At 36.9% G+C, this 21410-nt stretch overlaps 1 protein-coding gene across 1 annotated transcript in view; it reads left to right on the plus strand.

The window, feature by feature from the left end:
* adgrb2 (adhesion G protein-coupled receptor B2) overlaps positions 1–21410 on the plus strand; it is a 349244-nt gene that overhangs the window by 201018 nt on the left and 126816 nt on the right. Inside the window, exons 5-11 of the mRNA XM_067410949.1 lie at positions 991–1155; positions 8401–8565; positions 9027–9191; positions 11806–11907; positions 14975–15081; positions 17415–17609; positions 19971–20039. Of these exons, the coding sequence (XP_067267050.1) occupies positions 991–1155; positions 8401–8565; positions 9027–9191; positions 11806–11907; positions 14975–15081; positions 17415–17609; positions 19971–20039 (968 nt within the window). The remainder of the gene's footprint in view (positions 1–990; positions 1156–8400; positions 8566–9026; positions 9192–11805; positions 11908–14974; positions 15082–17414; positions 17610–19970; positions 20040–21410) is intronic.

Below are 21410 nucleotides of genomic sequence, written 5' to 3' on the forward strand. Positions count from 1 at the left end.
ATTTAATCCATTCAAGTTAGTGCACACAATCATTAGGAGTAGAGAACATACACACACTGCAAACCGTGGACACACACACCCAGAACAGTGGGCAGCCATTTTTGCTGCGGCACCCAGGGAGCAATTGGGGGTTAGGTGCCTTGTTCAAGGGCACCTCAGTCATTTCCTGCCTGTATTGAGACTCAAACCCTTAATCATTAGGCCACGACTGCCCCGGGTCATTAAATGTACATTGTCTACCTATAAATATGGAAATGTATCATTAAAAATGTTTATCATTAACAAGTTGAAAACAATTGTGTACCAATTTCGTATTTTTTTTTAGACACACATGCCTATGTAGAGTGTTTCAAAACACTCTCTTATGAGGTTCAGTTTCAGTTAGAACAGTTGTCTTGGAAGGTGCTGCCTGTGTAAGCAGCTCACTTGGTTTTGGAACAGAGCCTTAATCTGAATGTACTCTAAAGTCATGCCTGAAAGTTTGACATCTCCATATGACATCTATTAAAAAGAATTTAAGAATACGTTTAGGGAATACTTATATTCAAAGTCTCTCAACATAAAATGAAATGCATATCACTTTTATTGATAGTCAAAGAATCCTTGAAGGACACAACTTCATTGAAATCCTCTCAGCAGGAACACAATCAATTGGACACGTTTCATGATCAAACGGTGCATTTCATCTATTTTTGCTCTACCCATGCCTTGATCTTTTGCACTTTCGTGCTCCTTTTTACAGGATATGTGATGTCTCATTCACGTTATACATGCAGTTTCATTTTCATTTCCTTCTCTGCCCTTAACCCTTGATCTGAAAGCTCCCTTTCTGATGGTTGAGGCCCATGTTTGTGGTATTCCTGGGTTTTATCCTTCAGGTGGGCGGGGTTTCGCCTCTGTGTGCTCCTGTTTCTGGCCACTGAAGGCCCCTTCGGCCCACCTCCCTTCATCTTCCATCATCCCCATTGGTGGTTTTGTTGGTGTTTGCAGTACATGGGCTGTGGGAGGAGTGGTCGTCCTGGAGCTTGTGCTCAGTCACGTGTGGCCGTGGCTCTCGGACCCGGAGTAGGATCTGTGTGCTCCCCCAGCATGGAAGCAAGGGCTGTGGAGGGCCCGAGGTGCAAACCAAACTCTGCAATATAGCTGTGTGCCCCGGTTAGTACTAATCTCCATTTCCTCATCTGCCAATATTCTCTCTCTTTTCTCTACTTCAAATCTAAAGTATATTCTGCCTTCACACTATTATCACAGTGGGTCTCATTTACCAATAATTGCGTAGGTGTTCTTTCTTATTGTATGTGTGGAGAAAAGGTTTGCATGCAGTAGAGTGAACAATAATGTGTTGTTTTTTTATTACTTAATGATGATAATAATAATAAATTAAGTATAATTTAAAGTAGAAGTATTTAATTTAATTGAACTTGAATGCACAAGAAATAATATAATATAATATATAAAAATCATATATATATATATATATATATATATATATATAAAAAATATACATTTCATTTCATAAATGTTGTTGTTATTATTATTATTAGTGGTTGTGCATATGTGCTTTGAGTAAATTTTTGTCCTAAATTTAATGAAAAATGGAAATGTGAACTTTATGATTTATAGGGTAATTTACTTATTTTATCTATAATAGTATAATTGTAATATAATATAATAGAATTTAATGCAATATAATGTAGGCTAATATTGTGATTTTGTATCAATAATTTTGCTTATTTTATAGGAATAATAACAATTATTATTATTATTATGGAGACTGTGGAGATTGTTTTTTGTTTTGTTTTTATTAATTTTTTTGTGAATCATGACAGGTTTTATGCACATCTTTGTGCATTTACACAGTTAGAGAATGAGACCCAGTGTGTTCTATCTTCTGGACTCCTCTGACTTCCATATTCTTTACCCTTTTTCTATATTGCGTCTCTCTTGTCTCTCTGTTCACATGTCTTCTTCTGTCTGACCTTTCCCTTTCCCTCCTGTGTGCCATCCTCTCTGCCTCGAGCTTCACCCCAGTCTGCTTGTTTCACGTCAGTCTCTCTCACCCCTCCTGTTCCACCTCAGTCTGAAGGCCGCTGGAGCCCTGTGTTGTCTGAGTTCTCTTTCTGCAGCCATGCCTCATAGTTTCCTCTGGATTTCATTCATTCATTATGCCAGTCTCCAGATTTTTTTTTCCCCTTCGTTTTTGCTCTCTCGCTGAAGTGCTACTCAAATTGGGGCTCGGCTCAAGCTAATGGGAATCCCAGATGAACCAATCACACGTGTCCGCACCTGCTGGTGTTTGTTGATTCTTCTACAGCAACTCTGCGATCTCGGCGAACAGGATCCGTCTCCAAAATTAGTTATTACCCTACTGAGATGAGCAATAAATCATTTGTCTGTTACATTTCAATTCATTTTCAGTTTGAACAGTTGTTCCTACCTGGAGTTGAAGACCTCCATTAGTCTGACAGTTGAAGAGTTAAGGGTGACAGCCAATCACTGTGATTGTCTTTTATTCGAGGAGGCACAAATGAACAGCTGGGCCAGTCTGGTCGAGCAGCTTTTGACTGACAGTGATTACATCCTGTCAGAGAGCAGATCTTCCACCTGTCCTCACCTACCAAGAGGCACCCATGTGTAAATACATCTCACCCTCTTAATATTCAATTGAGGTTATGGGTGTCTACTGACGTGTAATCCGCTGATATAATTTAAGTCAATGTAGGATAAGTCAATGTAATATACCTTCTCCTGGTTCACGGTAAAGGATGGTTGGCTGTTGTGAATCTAAATGGATGTCTTGTAAACATTGGTGTGTTTTCCCCTGCATTACTTCAGCTCTATTTGAGAATATGATTACAGTGATGGTTTGCATCTCCATAATCAAAGTGTGAGCGATTTTAATTCCAGCATAGTCATCGGACCGTTTTTGTAACTTACTCCTCTTAATTAATGTTTGATTGGGTGGTAAGATATGATAGAGTAGTCTTGTAAGGGGATAACTTTATTTTGAAGTAGCATATGCTTATTGTCCTCATTAAAATTTTGTTTAATTAAAGTGTTTTTTTTAATGTTTTGCTTATAGGAAGTTGTTTTCTCAGATGATATTCAGAGTGCACTGAATTGGCTTGTTAGAGGAATTTGTTTCAGGACTTATTTTTTATGAAAGTTTGTCCTAAAAATAAATAAATAAGGTAGACCGATCTCAATAGAGAGCAAATGTATTTATTGTATTTGCTTTTTTTATTTTATTTTATAATTATTATTATTATTATTTTTTTTTAATCTGAAAGTATTATTTAGTATTCACTCTTTTCTAAAATAATCTATAGAGTACTCATTTTTTATTAAGAATAGTACTTAAATAAAATAAAAAATACAATAAATTCTTACTGACACCAAACTTTTGAATAGTAATGTATAATTACAAAGTCTTACTATTTCTATAAATGCTGTTCTTTTGAACTTTTTTTTAAAAATTATTATTATTATTATTATTTATTCATCAAATAAACTGTTTTCAACATTGATAATATAATAAATGTTTCTTGAGCAGCAAATCAGCATACAGTATAAAGGTCATTGCACACTGAGTCCGAAATTCGCATGCGAAACTTTCGCACGTTAAAAAATAAATTCGACCTCACGTTATGTCAATCGCGTTTGCACACTGCCTCCGAAACTTTCGTCCGTCAAAAAAATATTCGGATCAGGTTCGATTTTCTGCGTTTTTCGCATCCGTGGTACGCATTTTGAGAGACGTTTTGACAATTTAGAGCCACCGTATGCGAACGCAAAAATCCAGAATGCCATCTGACAAGTTGATCCACGTCGTCTACAGCACAAAACAGCAGCACTGAATGACAAATAACGCGAGGAATACAAAGAGACTGAATATAAAGACATATTGTGCCAGTAGTAAAGCATCAAACAGAGCCACTGACATCCTGAAGTTATCTTTGAAACGCTCAGATAATCCCACAGCTCCTTCTTAATGAGGTGAATTCTGCTTTCTCTCTATGCAATCTTGGGATTGAATGGACCCAATATTTCCTCTTTCTTTTTCTCTTTTTAAGAAGAGAGGAGACAACTAATCGTGCTCACTGCTGCTTGAAGACTTCATTTTGTATTGTTTTGCGATTTGTTTTGCGAATTTTTCACAACGCATTCATTAATACGCATCGGACTCAGTGTGCAAGGTCTCTGTGCGTGACAAATTTTTGGGATTGCGAATACGAAAAAACACATGTGAAAATTTCGGACTCAGTGTGCAAATGCCTTAAGAATGGTTTCTGAAGGATCATGTGACACTGAAGACTGGAGTAATGATGCTTACAATTCAGCTTTGTCATCCTCGAATTAAAAAATTGCATTTTAAATATATATTCAAGTAGAAAACAGTGATTTTAAATTGCAAAAATATTTCACAATATTAATATTTTTTGCTGTATTTTGGAATAAAATAAATGCAGTCTTGGTGAGCAGAAGAAACTTCTTTTAAAAACATTTAAAAATATAACTGATCTAAACTTTTGAATGGTAGTGTAAATAAATATTCCATAGATATGAAATTAAATTAAAAATAACACATTAAGTAAACTTACTCATGTTCTCAACTTACCAAAAAAGGGAATAAGAGATGCCTGTGAGTTTACCATTCATCCAATTTGTTTTTCATGTTGCCATTGCCAAAAAAATGTTATTAATTATTAAAATGATTGCCGTTCCTACTTTTTTTTTTTTTTTTTTTTTTTTTGCTTTAATGGACAAATACACCAGCAGTTTATTCTAATACACTGCCTCAGCAGCTTGTCTACAAATTTGTCGGACTCAGATTAAAATGCAGCATGCTGAATGTAAAAATTAGCTTATAAAACATTGCTGAACCTTCCATTTGATTTACCAATGAGCTCATCAGTTTATGATATTCAGCTAAAATAAATTTAAGAAAGATTATGAGCCTTAAGAAATAAAATCAAATATAGAACAGAAATAACAAGACATCAAAGTGAAGCAACACAGCCCAGAATTCCATGGACATGCACGTTTGTTTGTGCGTGTTTATGTCTTGCAAGCAAGGGATACTCAAAGTATCCATTTGATGTGCTGAAGTCAGTGTTATTACCTTAATTATACAGTTGATTTCTCTCTCCCTTTCCCTTTATGTTCTTGTGAAGTAAAAGTGAGATGCCATAAATGCTCAGCTGTGTTTGTTGGGTTTCAGCTGCTGTCTCTCCTGGCAACCACAATATGCAGGATCTCTCTCCTCATTGGCTGCTCATTTTATGAGCGATGATGAGTCCAATACTCTCATGGAGGCTCAGACAGACAGGCCACATTTATCCATGTTTATTGGGTTTGTGAGGCTTTAGAATATGATTATTATTTATCATGCTCTTGCTTTGAGACACAGATCCTCTATGATCTCAGACAGAGAAAGCAGCTGCATCTGATTTTGCTTTGATATGTCATACCAACATTTAAAGGGGTCCTATTATGCTTTTTAAATTTCTCTGCATTCTTTAGTGTGTAATGTGGATGTTTGAGCATAAAAGGGTCTGCAAAGTTACAAAGCACAACATCACTCCCAAAGGGAGTTATTCTCTATATCAGTTTCTGAACTCCATTGTAGTCTTGAGTTTTCTTCAAGGAACGAACAGTTGTTTTAGTAGAGTGTTGTTGCCATGCCGTTATTTTACACCGGACTGCTTCACAAACGAGGGTCAATTCAACCCTCAACGAGGGTCAATGAGTTGAATCAACTCCACAGCGTGAGATTCCCCAGCTTTATTTGAGAGCTGTTAAAGCCTCGCCCTCTTTTGGAAAGGTGGCCAGGAGAAGCAGCTCATTTGCATTTAAAGGGACACACAAAAATGGCATGTTTTTTGCTCATGCCCAAATATGGGCAAATTTGTCAAGCTATAATAAATGATCTGTGGGGTATTTTGAGCTGAAACTTCACAGACACATTCTGGAGACACCAGAGACTTGTATTACATCTTGTAATATGGGCATTTAAAAACCTTTAGTAGATTCCAAAAACAAAATCAAGACTTTGAAAAAAGGCATAACAGGTCCCCTTTAAAGAGGTAGTTTGTTTGTTTAGTTTTTAATATTGTATAGTTTATTTTTTCATACTTTATAATAATATGCATTTATGTGGGGGTGTATTTATGTGTCTCCTGTAGTATATGTGTATATATACTACTTGTCTGTCTATTTGTACAAAACCAATCCTTTTGGTGTTACTTTTTGGTCACGGTCTTGGGCTACCTTGAAGTAATGTTATAAGCTACATTTTTCTAAGTTTGATGAGCATCTGCTTTGACAGAGCAAAGGTGACATGGGCATTTTCGTTCATCATGTGCTCTGTCTTCCTTGGAATCCATTAGATTGAGAGATAATTTGATTTCAGTTCATACCATCAATCATACCGAGATACGCATGGATAAAATATGCACCCCCCCCATTTAAATAAGATAGAAGTATTATTAGAGGTTAATATGCACAGATCCTGAAATTGCTGCAGAAAGTCAAAAGACGTAACATCTCCCCTACTGTGAAATAGATAGTGCATACTAGAAAGCATTCATTATATAAACATAAAACCATAAGATTAATGCCATCATTTGATGGATGATGTTTAAGCATAATTCTTACTTTCGAACATAATGAATATGTGTCCATCGAAGCATGTAGGCCTTCTAATGTTTTGCAAAGCATCTTGGGATATGAGAATTAACACATTTAAAAGCCACATTGTTTATTTATTTATTTATTTATTTATTTATTTATTTTTCACCCCGCAAACACTTCAAAATTCATAAAGGCTTTGCTTCAGCAAAGTGATTCATAAGAGATGGGGCTCGGAATAGTGACATGGGCTTATGAAAGGCTTCAAGCGACATGCACATGAATCCCTTGTTTCATCCATTATGCAAAAGATCTCGTATTCATTTTGTTGTAGTTGTGGGTCAGAAAGAAGACCGATATTACCCTGGCCAGAGCCTGTGATGTATGAACTCTATTGATATCCACAGTTAATCTACTATGTCGAATTAATGTAAAATACATGATGTGCTTGCTGCTCTTTTATGCGCAGAAAAACAATTAATAGTTATCAGTAGATTAATACATTTTTACTTAACTTTTTTTCCTGTGAGAAATTAAAGACTGGAACATTTGCAGTATGCATCAGTCAAACTAAAAATGTTATCATCAGAGTGTGCTTTCTCATAAATTTCAGCGCTAATGTTATCAAACCCTGTATTTAACTTCCTGTGCTTTTGAATTTGTCTCAGTATTCCATCTCTCTTTAATTAATTAAACAAAATTAGACTTTTCCTTGCACTGGTCTTCTCAGAAACACATTAGACTACAATTTTGAAGAAAAAGCATGTGTTACATGGAGCACATTTAATGTGCAGGTCAAGGTTTATTCTAATAGCATACATTGTAATTTAATGTTCGGTGATGAAGAGGTGATCTTACAAAAGCATTTTTCAATGTAGAATTAAAGATTGAAAAATAAATTAGTGAATGAAATTCATGATTTAATTTATGTGATACATGTGTAGTAGTCACTATTAGCCCATTTAAATGCTTTTTTTTTCCTTCTCAGATTGTGATGAATGGTTTTTAGAGAATATAGCAGATTATATCAGGACTTTTTTCCCTAATTCAAACATTTTATTCGTTCAACTTCTAGATGAGAGCTGATCATCTATCTATCTATCTATCTATCTATCTATCTATCTATCTATCTATCTATCTATCTATCTATCTATCTATCTATCTATCTATCTATCTATCTATCTATCTATCTATCTATCTATCTATCTATCTATCTATCTATCACAGAATGACAGATGGACGGACAGATGGACCGTCTGTCTGTCTGTCTGTCTGTCTATCTATCGTTCTATCTATCGTTCTATCGTTCTATTGTTCTGTTATTCCTGTGGAATGCAGATGACTATAAATTTATAATATCATCATGTTCTATTATTAGTCAAAGTTTTAGCATTTTCAAATAATTTTGAATTACATGGATCATCAAATTGTTTTGCAAACTTGTACATTTCATGCAGCTTGAATGCTACAAAATTCTGAAGTTCAACTGTTTTGAAAGTTTTCTTGCTGATGCTGATGGTATCATTGGTAAGTGATGGTAAGTGAGGATCATTTTAACCAAGTTACAGTGTCACATGCTACAGACAAACACAGACCCCTGCTGTACCCCGTCTCTCTCTGTCCGACTGCCCGTTTCCTATTTGTTTCTGTCCCTCACTTCTATGTCCTTCTCTTTCCTGTCCTTCCTCCACTTATGTTTTGCTCTGTTCTCACCATCTCTCTCTCTCTCTCTCTCTCTCTCTCTGCATCTCCCTGTGGTTGTGTTTGCAGTGGAGGGGCAGTGGTTGGACTGGGCTGCCTGGTCTCAGTGCTCTGTTTCCTGTGGCTCCGGCACTCAGCAGAGGCAGCGGCGTTGCAGCGTGTCGGTTCATGGCTGGGCGGAGTGTAAGGGGCCGCATGCGGAAACTCGTGAGTGCACCAACCCGTCTTGTGGGGGTAAGTTTCTCACTGTTGGGCATAAATTGACAGGTAGTTTATGTGCACAGCTGCAATTTGTTTGTTGTCATGGTCTAATTAATTGCAGTGAATGCTCTGAATTGTCTGTGGTAGCAAACCACAGAGACTTACCTGTTTCCGCTGCTCATCTTGTTCCACAGATACACTGCTGTGTCAGCATATGCCAGTTAGCACCCCTGATAATAATTAATTCACGTAAATTAGCTTCATGCAGGTGCTTTATGACTATGTTCACACTGCAGCTATTTATGGTTGTCACTTCACTTTTTTTTTTTTCTTTTTCCTTTTTCCTGTTTCACTCTGCTTGTCTGTGTTCACTGTGTTCCAGTCTAGTATATCAGTGTGTAGATGGCCAATGACTCGTCTTCTCTCATATTTTGGAGTTTCATATTTCTTCCTTGTAATTATTCATTGTTCCTTGTTTTCTTCCTCCTGTGCAGGTGGAGGGAACTGGGGTGCTTGGAATCACTGGAGCTTGTGCTCCAAGACTTGTGACTCCGGTTGGCAGCGGCGGTTCCGTATGTGCGAAGGCACAGGAATCCAGGGTTACCCTTGCGATGGCTCTGGAGAGGAAGTCCGCTCCTGTAATGACAAGAAGTGCCCAGGTGCATGTCCATGCTTAAAGCATGTCTTTTTATTTCCTCTTGGCTCCTTCTCTTTTTCTTTGATTTCCTGTACAGAGCAACTGACTCACAAAGCCATTTGTGATGGTCTCTGATTAGGGGATATATCACAGTATGATATTTCGCGATGCAAAAATGTTACGATATGCATCGTAGAGTGATGGCGATACTTTTACGATATGACGGCAGTCTAATCTTATTGGTTGAGCTGCCGACGTGACCTACTCTGCAACATGGAAGTAGCAGTGAGAGAAGCCGGGTTGTCACCGCAGTCTCTTGCTTGGTCGCATGAGAAAAGTCGTGGCTTTCTTTCACCGCAGTGCCACAGCAACAGCTGTGCTCACAGAAAAGCAAAAGATGCTTGCGATGCTTTGCTTTAAGAAGTTCTGTGGGGCCGTTCACCTATTGCGTCTTTTCCGCGTGCAATTCAGTTATTTCAAATGTAGCCATGCGGCAGGCGCGCTCACAATGGAAGCAACGCAGTCGTGACGCGCATGCGGTGCGTTTTCCAGGCGCATCGAGATGAAAAATTCTCAACTTTTCAGAATGCCGCAAGCAGACCGCAGGCCATGTGACAAGAACCAACCGATCAGCTATGGCCTTTCCGTTACAAAACTTTGAAATTTCAGTCAAACAGCTGATCATAGCTGTACAAGGTGTTTTTATATCTAGTAGTAAAGCTAATGCAAGGGCTAGAAATCATTTTATCCTTTGCTGAAACTTCCTGATCCTCTTGGCGAGCACGGTTCATGGTTGCATAGCAACGACCGATGCCACGGGAGCGCAAACGCTTTGGAAAGAAGGAGAAGCGGTGCGGCCGCGCCTTCCACACGTTTTTTTTTTAGATGCGATATGTGAGCGGCCCCTTAGGATTCTTAATTCTGAGTTCATGTTAATTTTAACATTTTTTTTTTCAGTGACAGACAGACCTGTTGTGATCTTGTATGTACGATGTATGATGCTCATTTCGGTTAAATTTCTCGACCGACAACCGACGCTCGTTATCCGGTTATTAACCGTTAACTGATAAGATTTTAATATTGTATAGCCTATATGATGATAATATGACATATATAAGCTATGACATTAAATAAAAAATACAATTGACGAGTGTGTGTGTCTTCCACGGGTTTATTTTAACATGCAAACAGCAGCGTAGAACAGCAGCAGCAGAACAGATAAACAACAGATTTGAAAGAAAATATCCTAAGCTAAAAGATGATATATTGTGACTGATTGAAGCAGCCCTTATCAAAAGTGCGGAGGTCCTCCTGACCCCCCTGTCCCCCGTGCCAACGGTGCGCCTAACCATTTCTATTGAAATGGACAGTACTTCTTTTCGCTCGCTTCATTTTGCTTGTTGCTTAGCGAAATATGTCTGGTACGTGTGAAACGCCCCACGAGTTAACAAATAAGCATATATGTATATATAGCATATTTTTCTTTAACCATGCAGCAAAAAATTAATAAATAAATAAATTAAAAAAAAAAAAAAACGTTTAACTGATAGTATTAATCGGTTAAAGTTCTTACTTTCGGTTAACGGTTAAACGTCAATGTGAGCATCCCTAATCCGCACTGAGCTGTGCCGAGGCACAACCCACGTAACGATAACTATTCCGCATATGACTGCAATCGCATGTTTCAAACGGAGATGGCGACAAAAAGGGAAAATGGCGGACTGCAGCTTCACGTATGATCTTCTAATGTTAATAATCAACATACTCTAAAGCTTTTACTGGATGCTGAATGCTGAAAAATTTCAAACCCTATATTGTACCCTATTTTTAAAAAGTGTCCTATGCTTTTCTCTCCCTCCCTCTCTCACTCTTTGCCTCTCTCTTCTTCCATATTTAACATTGTCTCTACTCCTTTGTTTCCATTTCTCCTCTCTTTCAATTGAGACGGGTCATTCTTGACAGAAGGGAATTGTTCAAATGCTGCTATGTGTGATTTGTCAGCATGTCAAGCAGCACAGCAAACAGCAGATTTTAATAAGCACGCCGTTGACTGCAGCTTTGGGAGGCTATAGATTAAATAAATGTCAGACATTGCCGCAGAGCTTATATTGGGCACTGGGCTTTGAAGACAAAAATCTGTCCGATAGCTTCGTCGGGGTATATTACGTTTAGATGAAAACAAGTAGGGTTCTTCTCTTGTGCACTGCAAAAACGAATTTTCTTAATCAGTATTTTTGTGTATGCATGTATTTATATGGATGGATGGATGGTTGGTTGGTTGGTTGGTTGGTTGGTTGGTTGGTTGGTTGGTTGGTTGATTGATTGATTGAATTTTCTATCTATCTATCTATCTATCTATCTATCTATCTATCTATCTATCTATCTATCTATCTATCTATCTATCTATCTATCTATCTATCTATCTATCTATCTATCTATCTATCTATCTATCTATCTATCTATCTATCTATCTATCTATCTATCTATCTAGCTATCTATCTAGCTATCTATCAACAATTGACTTTATATTTAATGCCAATTCGTACATGTATCCTATAGTATCCATTCAATTTTTTTTCCTTTTTTTTTTTTTTTCTTCTGGTTAACCTCTTACTTTTGGTATATACTGTGTGCAGCACCTCATGAAATATGTAAAGATGAGTACCAAGTAGCCATGACGTGGAAGAGAGCCTCAGCTGGAGAGACCGTATACAACAAGTGTCCATCAAATGCCACTGGTACGTTACTGCAAACATTCTCTCCATTCACATAATTTTCTCCAATAATACATATTGAAAAAGATTACCAAAAGAAGTCGTCTCGGTCATCATCATGCTGTTTCAAAACTGTATGACTTTTTCTTCAGTGGAACAAAATGTTTAATAATTTAAGGAACTGCTACTCAGATCTAAATGAGAGTTCATAGTTCCTATTGCTGTTATGGTCCAAAAATAACCAAATAAAACCAAAAAAAGGCATTGCAAAAGTAGTCAGTTTGACCTCTTTGACCTCTACTCTATATTGTGTATACTATGTGTTCTGAAATTCACTAATAGTCATCATTCACTAATAATGCCAATTTATTTTATTAATTTAAGGCATTATTCACTCATAATTGATCTAGTAATTAGTGGATTAGGTCTATATTGGCCAAAAGTTTTCAGGTTCAAACTGTGTAAGAAGCCATCAATGAGCATTCTGCCCTTTAGCAGGTCATCTAACCCCAGCTTGCTCAAGGACGGCCGTTCCTCAAAAAAGTTTATTGTACGTTTCTTTGGATTAAAAATGTCAGCTAAGTGACAAATTAGTAGTAAATTAAAACCGCTCAAGAAAAGTTAATGATCCGAGCTTGATTAGCTTTAGGGTATACGCCGCAACCGCCTACATCACATAAAACTCTGAAAGTAAAATCTAATGTTGTTTTGGCCACAGCCAAAGACTCCATATCTAATGCAATCTCTGATACATTTGTTTCTTCTCTTACCATGACATACAGCTTTATTAAAAGATTTTATGATCAGTTAAACCACATTATAAAACTCCATCAGCGATGCAATCACTCAGCTTCCAAAACTAACATCGCACAACAGGCTCAAAATAAGTTGGTTTCCACACAGTTAATCAGCATTCAGTTTTTAAGCCCATTGAGATGAATTAGTGGTGTATGAGAGGGAACTTAATGAGGATGTTTACAGCCCAATATGTGCCGCCACGGAAAGTTAATATAACAATGATATCAAGACACTGCTTTTGGTTGATTGAAATGTCAGACGTTGCCGCAGAGCTTACATTGGACCCAACAAAACCACATTACCTTTTTTGTGAGGCTTTAGATTTAATGTCAGACACTGACATGCTGTTGTTTTGTACTTGATGACATTCTGTTGTGTTTCGTAAATGTTATATAACGTAACTGTCAAGTCATGTCCACGCACAGTCAAACATACAGCCTTTATACTTTGATCCGTACGCATACACAGGCGTTCGACGCATGCACGGTTTTGTGCAATCTCTCGCCACGAGTTACAACCCATGTAAACATCTTTGTATTCTTTCATGCTAGAGTTGTACAAATGAGGGTACTTTCTCACTTCTTCGCACAATCTCTCGTCTGTGTAGGCCTCAGTTGTTGCTGTAGCTTGCATGTGTTCCAGCCTGTTCTGTTTATGCGTTTTTTTTCTTTGACTACCTTATGAATCAACACCCCCAGGGCATGGTTGCCACCTTGTGGATAAATTAATTATTGCAAAAAAAATAAATGCACGTGCGACCTACACGTCCGGCAGTGCGCGTACCGTACATCATACTCTTCTGATGACGAAATTTGCGTCACGCACACTATGCGCTGACCCTCGCTTATGCGTAAAAAGTTAAGTATACTTTGGGCTTTAGGCAGAAACCTTGTATCTCTATATTTCGTGTTGTTTTTTTTTTTTTTTTGTTTTTTTTATTAATTATTACTATTGGTCACCCTTTATGTCTTTCTGTGAGTTTTGCAATTATTTAACCAATGGAAAGTATTAAAAAGAGATTGTGACTAAAACTCATAACTCCATTGGATCCTCAAATTGTCAGTCAAACCTCATAACCCCGCCTCTATCGCGTATGAAGTGCCGCACACATTTTAATGTGTCTCTGTTTGTTTGCAATGCTATGGTAAATAAAGAACTGGTTGTTTGAATAAGTACAGCATTTTCTTTATTGACTATATATCAATAAAGGCTAATGTTTTATGTATTTCAGGATTGGAGAAGAGTGTTTTAGTCTAGCTTTTGTCGTTGAGTCAAGCTCTTGCGTAGCACTTCATCTTTTATAAAATGAGATTTTGGCCGAATGACAAAAAAACTGAGAGCCCACATAGCTCCAAAAAAACCAAAAAACTTTCTTGTAAGTTGATGAAAATGTAATGCAGTACACTTAATGCCTCAGATGCGGCCATTCTGATGACGGACAAATCACATAGTGTCCCAAATTCGCTGGTCAAAACCCTCATAACTCCATTTGTGCTTGGTTTTGGTAAAATGTTAATAATGTAATGACACATGCAAGTGTCTGAATGAGTATAAAGCCACAAAATCAACGTTGACATTACAGTGTTTAATATTTTTAAAAAATACAGCGATGATATTCATTATCCTTCACATCTCATATCGGTTCAAGTGTTTCTAAACCTTCCAAGCGCAGTAGGAGAGTTTTTCGGGGTTATTTATGCCCTCTGAGTGCAGTGTGCAATAATTCTCAGATACTAGTGGAGAAAGACACCCAAGGCGCTCAGTGATTTTTACCTAATAAAAACAGAAAGACCTAATAAATGATGTCTTTGAAGTGGGAGCGCAGAGCAGAGTGTTGAATGAGGTCAATGGTGAGCTGTAATCTATATCAACTCCACATCCCGGCCAGCACGGACTGTCATGCACGCTAACCCCCAAAAGAAAAACCAATTCCTGCAGAGAACGATTCGCTTGACTTTTCCGGGCTACATTTCCACGTCTGCCTGCGTTCCCCTTGTGAATTTCAGGCCCATTTTTAACCCAGCAAGGGTACCGGGGTTGAGGCCTTACTGGCCGTTATCTGAATGATGCAAGGGGCAGAAACTTTAAGCAAAACTGAGTTAACAGCATTGCAAAATGACATACTCAAAACAGACATTATTCCAGACATTATCGTACGCCGCATCACAGTAAAGCCTTTTATATGAAGTGTGTGAACATTACAGAGTACGTGTCTGTCAAACCTTGACATGTTGTTATTGCTTGGGCCCAACAGTGATAATGATCTTCTTTTTTTTTTTCCTTCTCCCTGTAGGATCTGCTAGTCGTCGTTGTTTGCTGGACGCTAATGGAGTTGCTTACTGGGGTCCTCCGAGCTTCGCCCGATGTGTCTCACTCGAATATAGATATTTACATTTATCTGTGAGTACATGGATGTGGATGATGTGCTGACGTCACAAATTGGGGAAGGATTAGATCATAAATATTAATTTGTTTATGCACATTATTTAACACAATATTTTGTGGTAGAATATCACCATCTTCTCATAAATTTATTGAGAAGCAAATTTGCGCAAGAAAGTAAGACTAATATCAGGGAATATATTTTAAATTGTATTTGTGTTATCCAAATGGTAAATTCTTGTTTCAAGCATTAAAATCTCTCTTTTTTTAATTTTTAAACAGGATTAATAATAATAATAATAATAATAACTATAATAATTAACAATAAAAGTATTATTATTATTATTATTATTATTATTCCTAGATTAATAATTAATTATTTGTTTATCAATGTTTGTAGTAGTAATAATAATAATAATAATATTTAAATATAAAAAAATAATTGTTACATATTTACATACATTATTGTTGTTATTGTTATTATTATTATTGTTGTTGTTGTTAGTATTAGTGTCATTGTTATGTAATATAAATATTGTTATATAAATACATTATGTAATGTTTGTTTATTAATATTTTATAAAATAATTATGTTTTTTTAAAATATTTGTAGTAGTAGTAGTAGTAGTAGTAGTAGTAATAATAATAATAATTAGAATGACAGTTATGTATTATTATTATTATTATTATTATTCCTAACTAATATGTATTATTTGTTTAATAATTTCAGTAATATAATAATATTAATAACAACTGTTTTCCAATATGGTGAAAAAATTCAAAAAATATCTTACTGGTATATCTAATGCAATTTTGCTTCTTAAGTACATTTACTACACTTTCTCCTTTTAAGGATGTATATAGATATTTTTACTGGAAAACAAGACAAAAAATACTGGTAAATGCAGTTTACATAGTGGAAGTAATCATACATGATGACTAATTCAGTGTCTCAGTTTTATTTAATAACTTCCATCTGCTACTGTCAATCCCTGAATTTTGTAGCTCAGTAGATTGCATACATGAGCAGCTGAATATTCAAATTTTAATATACCAGAATTGTAGCTGCACATCACTGGATGCATATCAGATGCGAAGACACATTTGTTTGTTTTTTCTTTAATGGTTTCACTAGTGCGGATAACAAGCCACAGAAAAACTATAGATTTGAATGTACTTAAAGGGTAACGTGTGTTGGAAATGATAATGCCTGCAACGAGCACCCAGCAAAGCATTAAAAAGAGTCAGTTCCAGTGCTGGATTGACACTCATTTTAACACACACCAAGAAAATGAAAACCACTACTTGGAGATGCTTCCTTTGAACTTGTCCCTACCGTAATTGCTTAAAAGCTTAAAAACAAACAGCACTAGTCTCACAGATTTCATATTGATTATGTAGTTTCTCTCACCTGGTTTCAGACCTCTGGGTTTTGATAATGATTGATTACTTTCTAACAGGTTCAACAGTCTGCCTTGATTCACTCTTTCTAATTCCTCAGCCACGACCTATGACTTTGAGTTCATAATGCCGAGTTGGTTTTAATTCTACATCTCGACCAAGACATGATGCGACGGGGTTGATTGCGCTGTTAACCTGTCCACTAACCCCTCATTATAATCAGACAGTGCTTAATTAGCTTTGATTGCCATTGTCTGCCACGTCCTGCACTCACAGTACTGTCATTAGAGAGTCAACAGTTCGTCCGCTGACGTTCAACCACAAACAAGAACTCTGCTGGTTAATTCACTGAGGGAGAAGTTGTTTCACTTTGTTATGCTCACAGCTTGGTTGACTGTAGATGGGAAGTAGATTAAGGTGGATGTCAATACCTTCAAACTGCTTTCACTTTGCTCCAGACCTGGATCAATGTTGCTTCAGCTTCAAAGCCAGCATGTACTTCTACACTTCCTTTCCAGGCTTACCTTTGAATCAGTGTGTTTATTTATTTTCTTTTTAAGTTAGTTTATTTAATAAGTTTGTTTTAAGTGTAGTTTGAATTTTTAGTAATTTTATGTGCTTTTGACATTTTATTTATTTATTTATTCATTTATGTTAATTTTGTTCAGTTATATATTTTTTTTTATTTGCTTGTCCATTTTTTTATATATTTTAGAATATTAATTATTCTTTCAGCTAACAGTAATTCCTCTGAATTTCCCATAAAATCAATGGAGAAAAGGCATAAAAATGTTCAGCTTGGTCTGTTGGTTTAGCTTGATATCTCAACTCAAGTTTATCTCTCACAGTTTATTTATAAAACCAGGGTGTAACTTCATGCTCATGTGGTTATTATGGAGGTTTATTAATCAGTATCTGTGCATAAAACCATCTTTTTTCTTCCCCTATAGTTGCGAGAACATCTTGCGAAGGGTCAGAGGACCCTGGCAGGGGAGGGCATGTCTCAGATCGTGAGGAGTCTCCTGGAGTTAATGTCCCGTAAGAATTATTATAGCGGCGACCTCTTATTCTCCGTGGAGATTCTCCGAAATGTGACGGACACCTTCAAGCGAGCAACCTACATCCCAGCTCCTGACGACGTGCAGGTGTGTATTTGCTTGTTGTTGTGTGCAAAGTTATAAATGGGAAGATGACAAAAACTGTGACTAGGCAATATTTCTTGTGAAGTTTTACAGATTTATATACTTTATATACTTATACTTTTGTAGTTGGCTTAAATAGGAAAAGTACATATACTCCATGCAGGCTTAATACAAGGCTATATAATGACATGTATACTATAAAAATGTAGATCAATTCTTGTCATGTCAACTGTATAATTACATTTCGACCATGACAACTCTCAGGATAGTTTATGAAATGTTATATTCATGTAAATGGAAGGTTTGGTCTTGACGGACTAGATTAGGGGTCGGCATGGAAAAAGTTGCGTCTGGTGTAGACTCTGTGATAATGTTAGACGGCACCACAAGAAGATTTATTTCAGAACCAGCCACTATAAAAATAATCTGGCTGCAGACTCGGGACAGATATTATTGCTGGCGGGCCAGTTTTGGCCTATTGCCGACCACTAGACTAGATCTTCTACGCTGCTGCCGGGGCTATGGTTGCTGTTGATGCTGCAGAGAATTACAAATTGCTTCTGCTAAATGCTCAGAACATAAAATTAAGGGAAATGTGCTGCTGCTGTTAGCGAGAGGAAGACCTCCCATACCAGATCTAGCTAGGTGGTGCTGGGGAGGTGGAGGGGTCAAATAAGAATTTGCATACCGCAATTAATGGGCCCTATTTTAACGATTTAACGCAAAGTGTAAAGCGCACGGCGCAGGTGCACTCAGGGCGTGTCCAAATCCACTTTTGCTATTTTAATGACGGAAAAACGGTCCGTGCGCCGGGGCGCATTTTTGAAATGGGTTGTCCCTATTCTCTTAATGAGTAATGGGCGTAACGTTCAATAAACCAATCAGAGTGTCATCTCCCATTCCCTTTAAGAGCGAGATGCGCTCGTGCCATGGCGGATTGCTATATACATGGCGGAATTTGTTGGCGGAAAAGCTGAACTTTTTTCAAGCGAAGAAATCGATCTGCTCATGTGCGAAGTTAAAGCGGGCTTGCAAATGCAGGCTTTCAAATAACTCCGCGCGACGAGTCAGTTAATAATATATATGTGTGTGTATTGGCACGATTGTTCAATTAATTAGCCAGTTTCGTTCATCATTATAAGTAGTAATAGGCTGAATTGAAAATAGGTAGCCTAATTCTAATACACACAATGACTATTCATCATTACATTTTTATATTTATGTAGCCTACACAATAATATTCTTTTATACTGTAATCCTTTTGTTTTTAATATTTGGCATGTTTGTGTGATACGCATCCCTGTGTGTAATAAGCAAAGTCAACACGCACTGTGGACGCGCCAGAGGCGCAGTTTCTACCAACGCGCTCTAACAAAAAATATTGCACCATTGATTTTAGACTTTAGACCAGGTTTGAGTTGGTCTATGGCGCAGTCTATTTTCAGCTCCTTAAAATAGCAATGCGCCAGCAATGCCCTGAACACACCTCTTTTTTAGACCAACGTGCATGGGTGCACTAACTGGCGCAAATGCATTTACTAATTTAAGAACGTGGCGCTGAACGGGAAAACGTGAATGGCACCGGACGCAAACTAGCAAACACACATGCGCTGCGCCTTGCGTCGCATTGCGCCAGGTGTATTATAGGGCCCAATGTATTTGTTTGGATGCATTGTGGTTATAAAGGGAAGTAGTGATGGATACGTACAATCGATTGGCTGTTGAAGTTACATTGAAACCACCAATCAGGGCTGCATTTCCCAAAAGCATCGTAAGCCTAAGTTCATTGTAGAGACCATTGCTGGCAATTGTTCTACGATCTACTTAGGCTTACGATGCTTTTGGGAATCAAAGCCCAGAAGGTGAATAGACTTTCATGGCTGAACTATTCATTGATTGACTATAGTTATATAGTTATAAATATAGATAAACTGTAGATAGATAAAGTAAAAATATATTAATATTTGTTTTCAAAGAATATATCTTGAATTGTTTATTTTTACCCCATTGACTTGGTTTATTCTAATTTTAAGCATAAATCTAACCTATTTTTCCATAAAACAAGAATAAAAAAATAGCAAAATGGAGTATGAATTAAAAATATCTATTAAAAATAATTTAGCAATAAATTAGAGATTTAAATGAAACATTTAAGTTTCTCTGAAAGCATCCTACACATGATCATTAAAGGTATCTTGTTTCACATGTTTTTTAAGATATATATATATATATTTGTTATGCTTTTTATATTTATTTATTTTTTTAGTGGGAAAAAAAAATGTTTTTTTGCAACACAGAAACATCAAAGCGCATTTCTTCATTTTCATCACACAATTTTCATCTTCATTGTTTCTTCTCTTTTAGAAATTCTTCCAGATTGTCAGCTTAATGTTGGACATTGAAAACCTTGAGAAGTGGGAAGACGCTCACCAGGTAACACGTCCATCCTCTGCCCTTGCAATACACCTGCAAATATCTGACCGAAGAACGCAACTTTTCATATATGTGTGCCGTGAGTTTTAATTTCCTCTCAGACAGAGCTGTGTCATCAAAGCCAGATCTGATCTCACAGATTAACAACAGATGTGATCAGACTGGCTTTGGCTGTAATAGAAACCGACTGTGAAGTGTGTTGGGAAAGGGATGTGCTGTTATAGCTGCCTCTTTGCATCACACCACTCCATTAGACGCCATTTGACTGCAGTTTGGTCCTCGGTGTCTTCAATGTCAAGTCAGGACACTTTTGCATGGTAATAAACTTTCCTGAACTTAACCATCCATGAAGCGTTTTTTTTTTTTTTTTTTTTTTGCTCATGCCCTGAGGCCTGAACTAACTGCAGGAGATCATATTCTGACTCACTCAAGAACATACACTTTTTCTGGTGATGTCAAATAACTGGCAAATTATGGGATGGTTATTCTTTGCGGTCCAGAGTTCTAGTGCACATCATGACAGAATTTCCAAATACATCCATTCTTGTTTCAATCTTTATGCTAATATTCTTATTTTATGTGCCAATTTGTAGTTGTGATTGCTTAGGCAAACATATCATTATTGCTCATATTTTGAGGTTGGGATTTGGACAAACCTGTCACATGTAACTGTTTGTGCTATGTCATGTGAATTTCTAAATGGTAAGCCAACAGGGAATCCAAGTAAGCCATTTGTACACTGACAAATGGGGACAGTGGAAAAAAAGCAGCGAAAAAAATGTGTGAATTGTCTTTTACCAATACATTTTACTTCTAAAATGTGACATATTTGTTAGTTATTCATTAAAGAGAAATCAAATTTGCCTTGATCTTTTGATATAAGGGGTCTTTGAACCATTAAAACATCCTGCAAGTTTCATAACTTAGTACTCCTCATCATAAACAAAGCCTTTATTTAATCAAGATCCAAAAATGTCTTGTTTTGATAGTGCGGGATCTGTGATATCACACAGGCAAATACATTTGCATATGCCTGTCACGTCAAAAGCAAAGAGAACCCATTGTAAGCTTCTGACATACTCCACGTACTCAAGTCTGTTGAAAACAGGACAAATGGAAGAGTGAAAGAACGTGTGCTTTGACACGTCCAGTTTAAACAGCTGTTTGTGTCTCTGTACAGATTTCAGAAGGATCCCAGTGTCAGAAATTCGCATTGGAGAATTATATGTTTGTTCGGAGCATTTTGTATTGTCAGCGATGATCTTAATGATCTTAAAAACAGATCATTTCAGAGAGAGGGTCAGAATGAGGGTTAAAAATTTTATATTTTGTACAGTATAAAAAACATTATGTCTATGGAGAGTCCCCATA

Source organism: Chanodichthys erythropterus, chromosome 15 (genome assembly GCF_024489055.1).
Source record: "Chanodichthys erythropterus isolate Z2021 chromosome 15, ASM2448905v1, whole genome shotgun sequence".
Classification (NCBI taxonomy): domain Eukaryota; kingdom Metazoa; phylum Chordata; class Actinopteri; order Cypriniformes; family Xenocyprididae; genus Chanodichthys; species Chanodichthys erythropterus.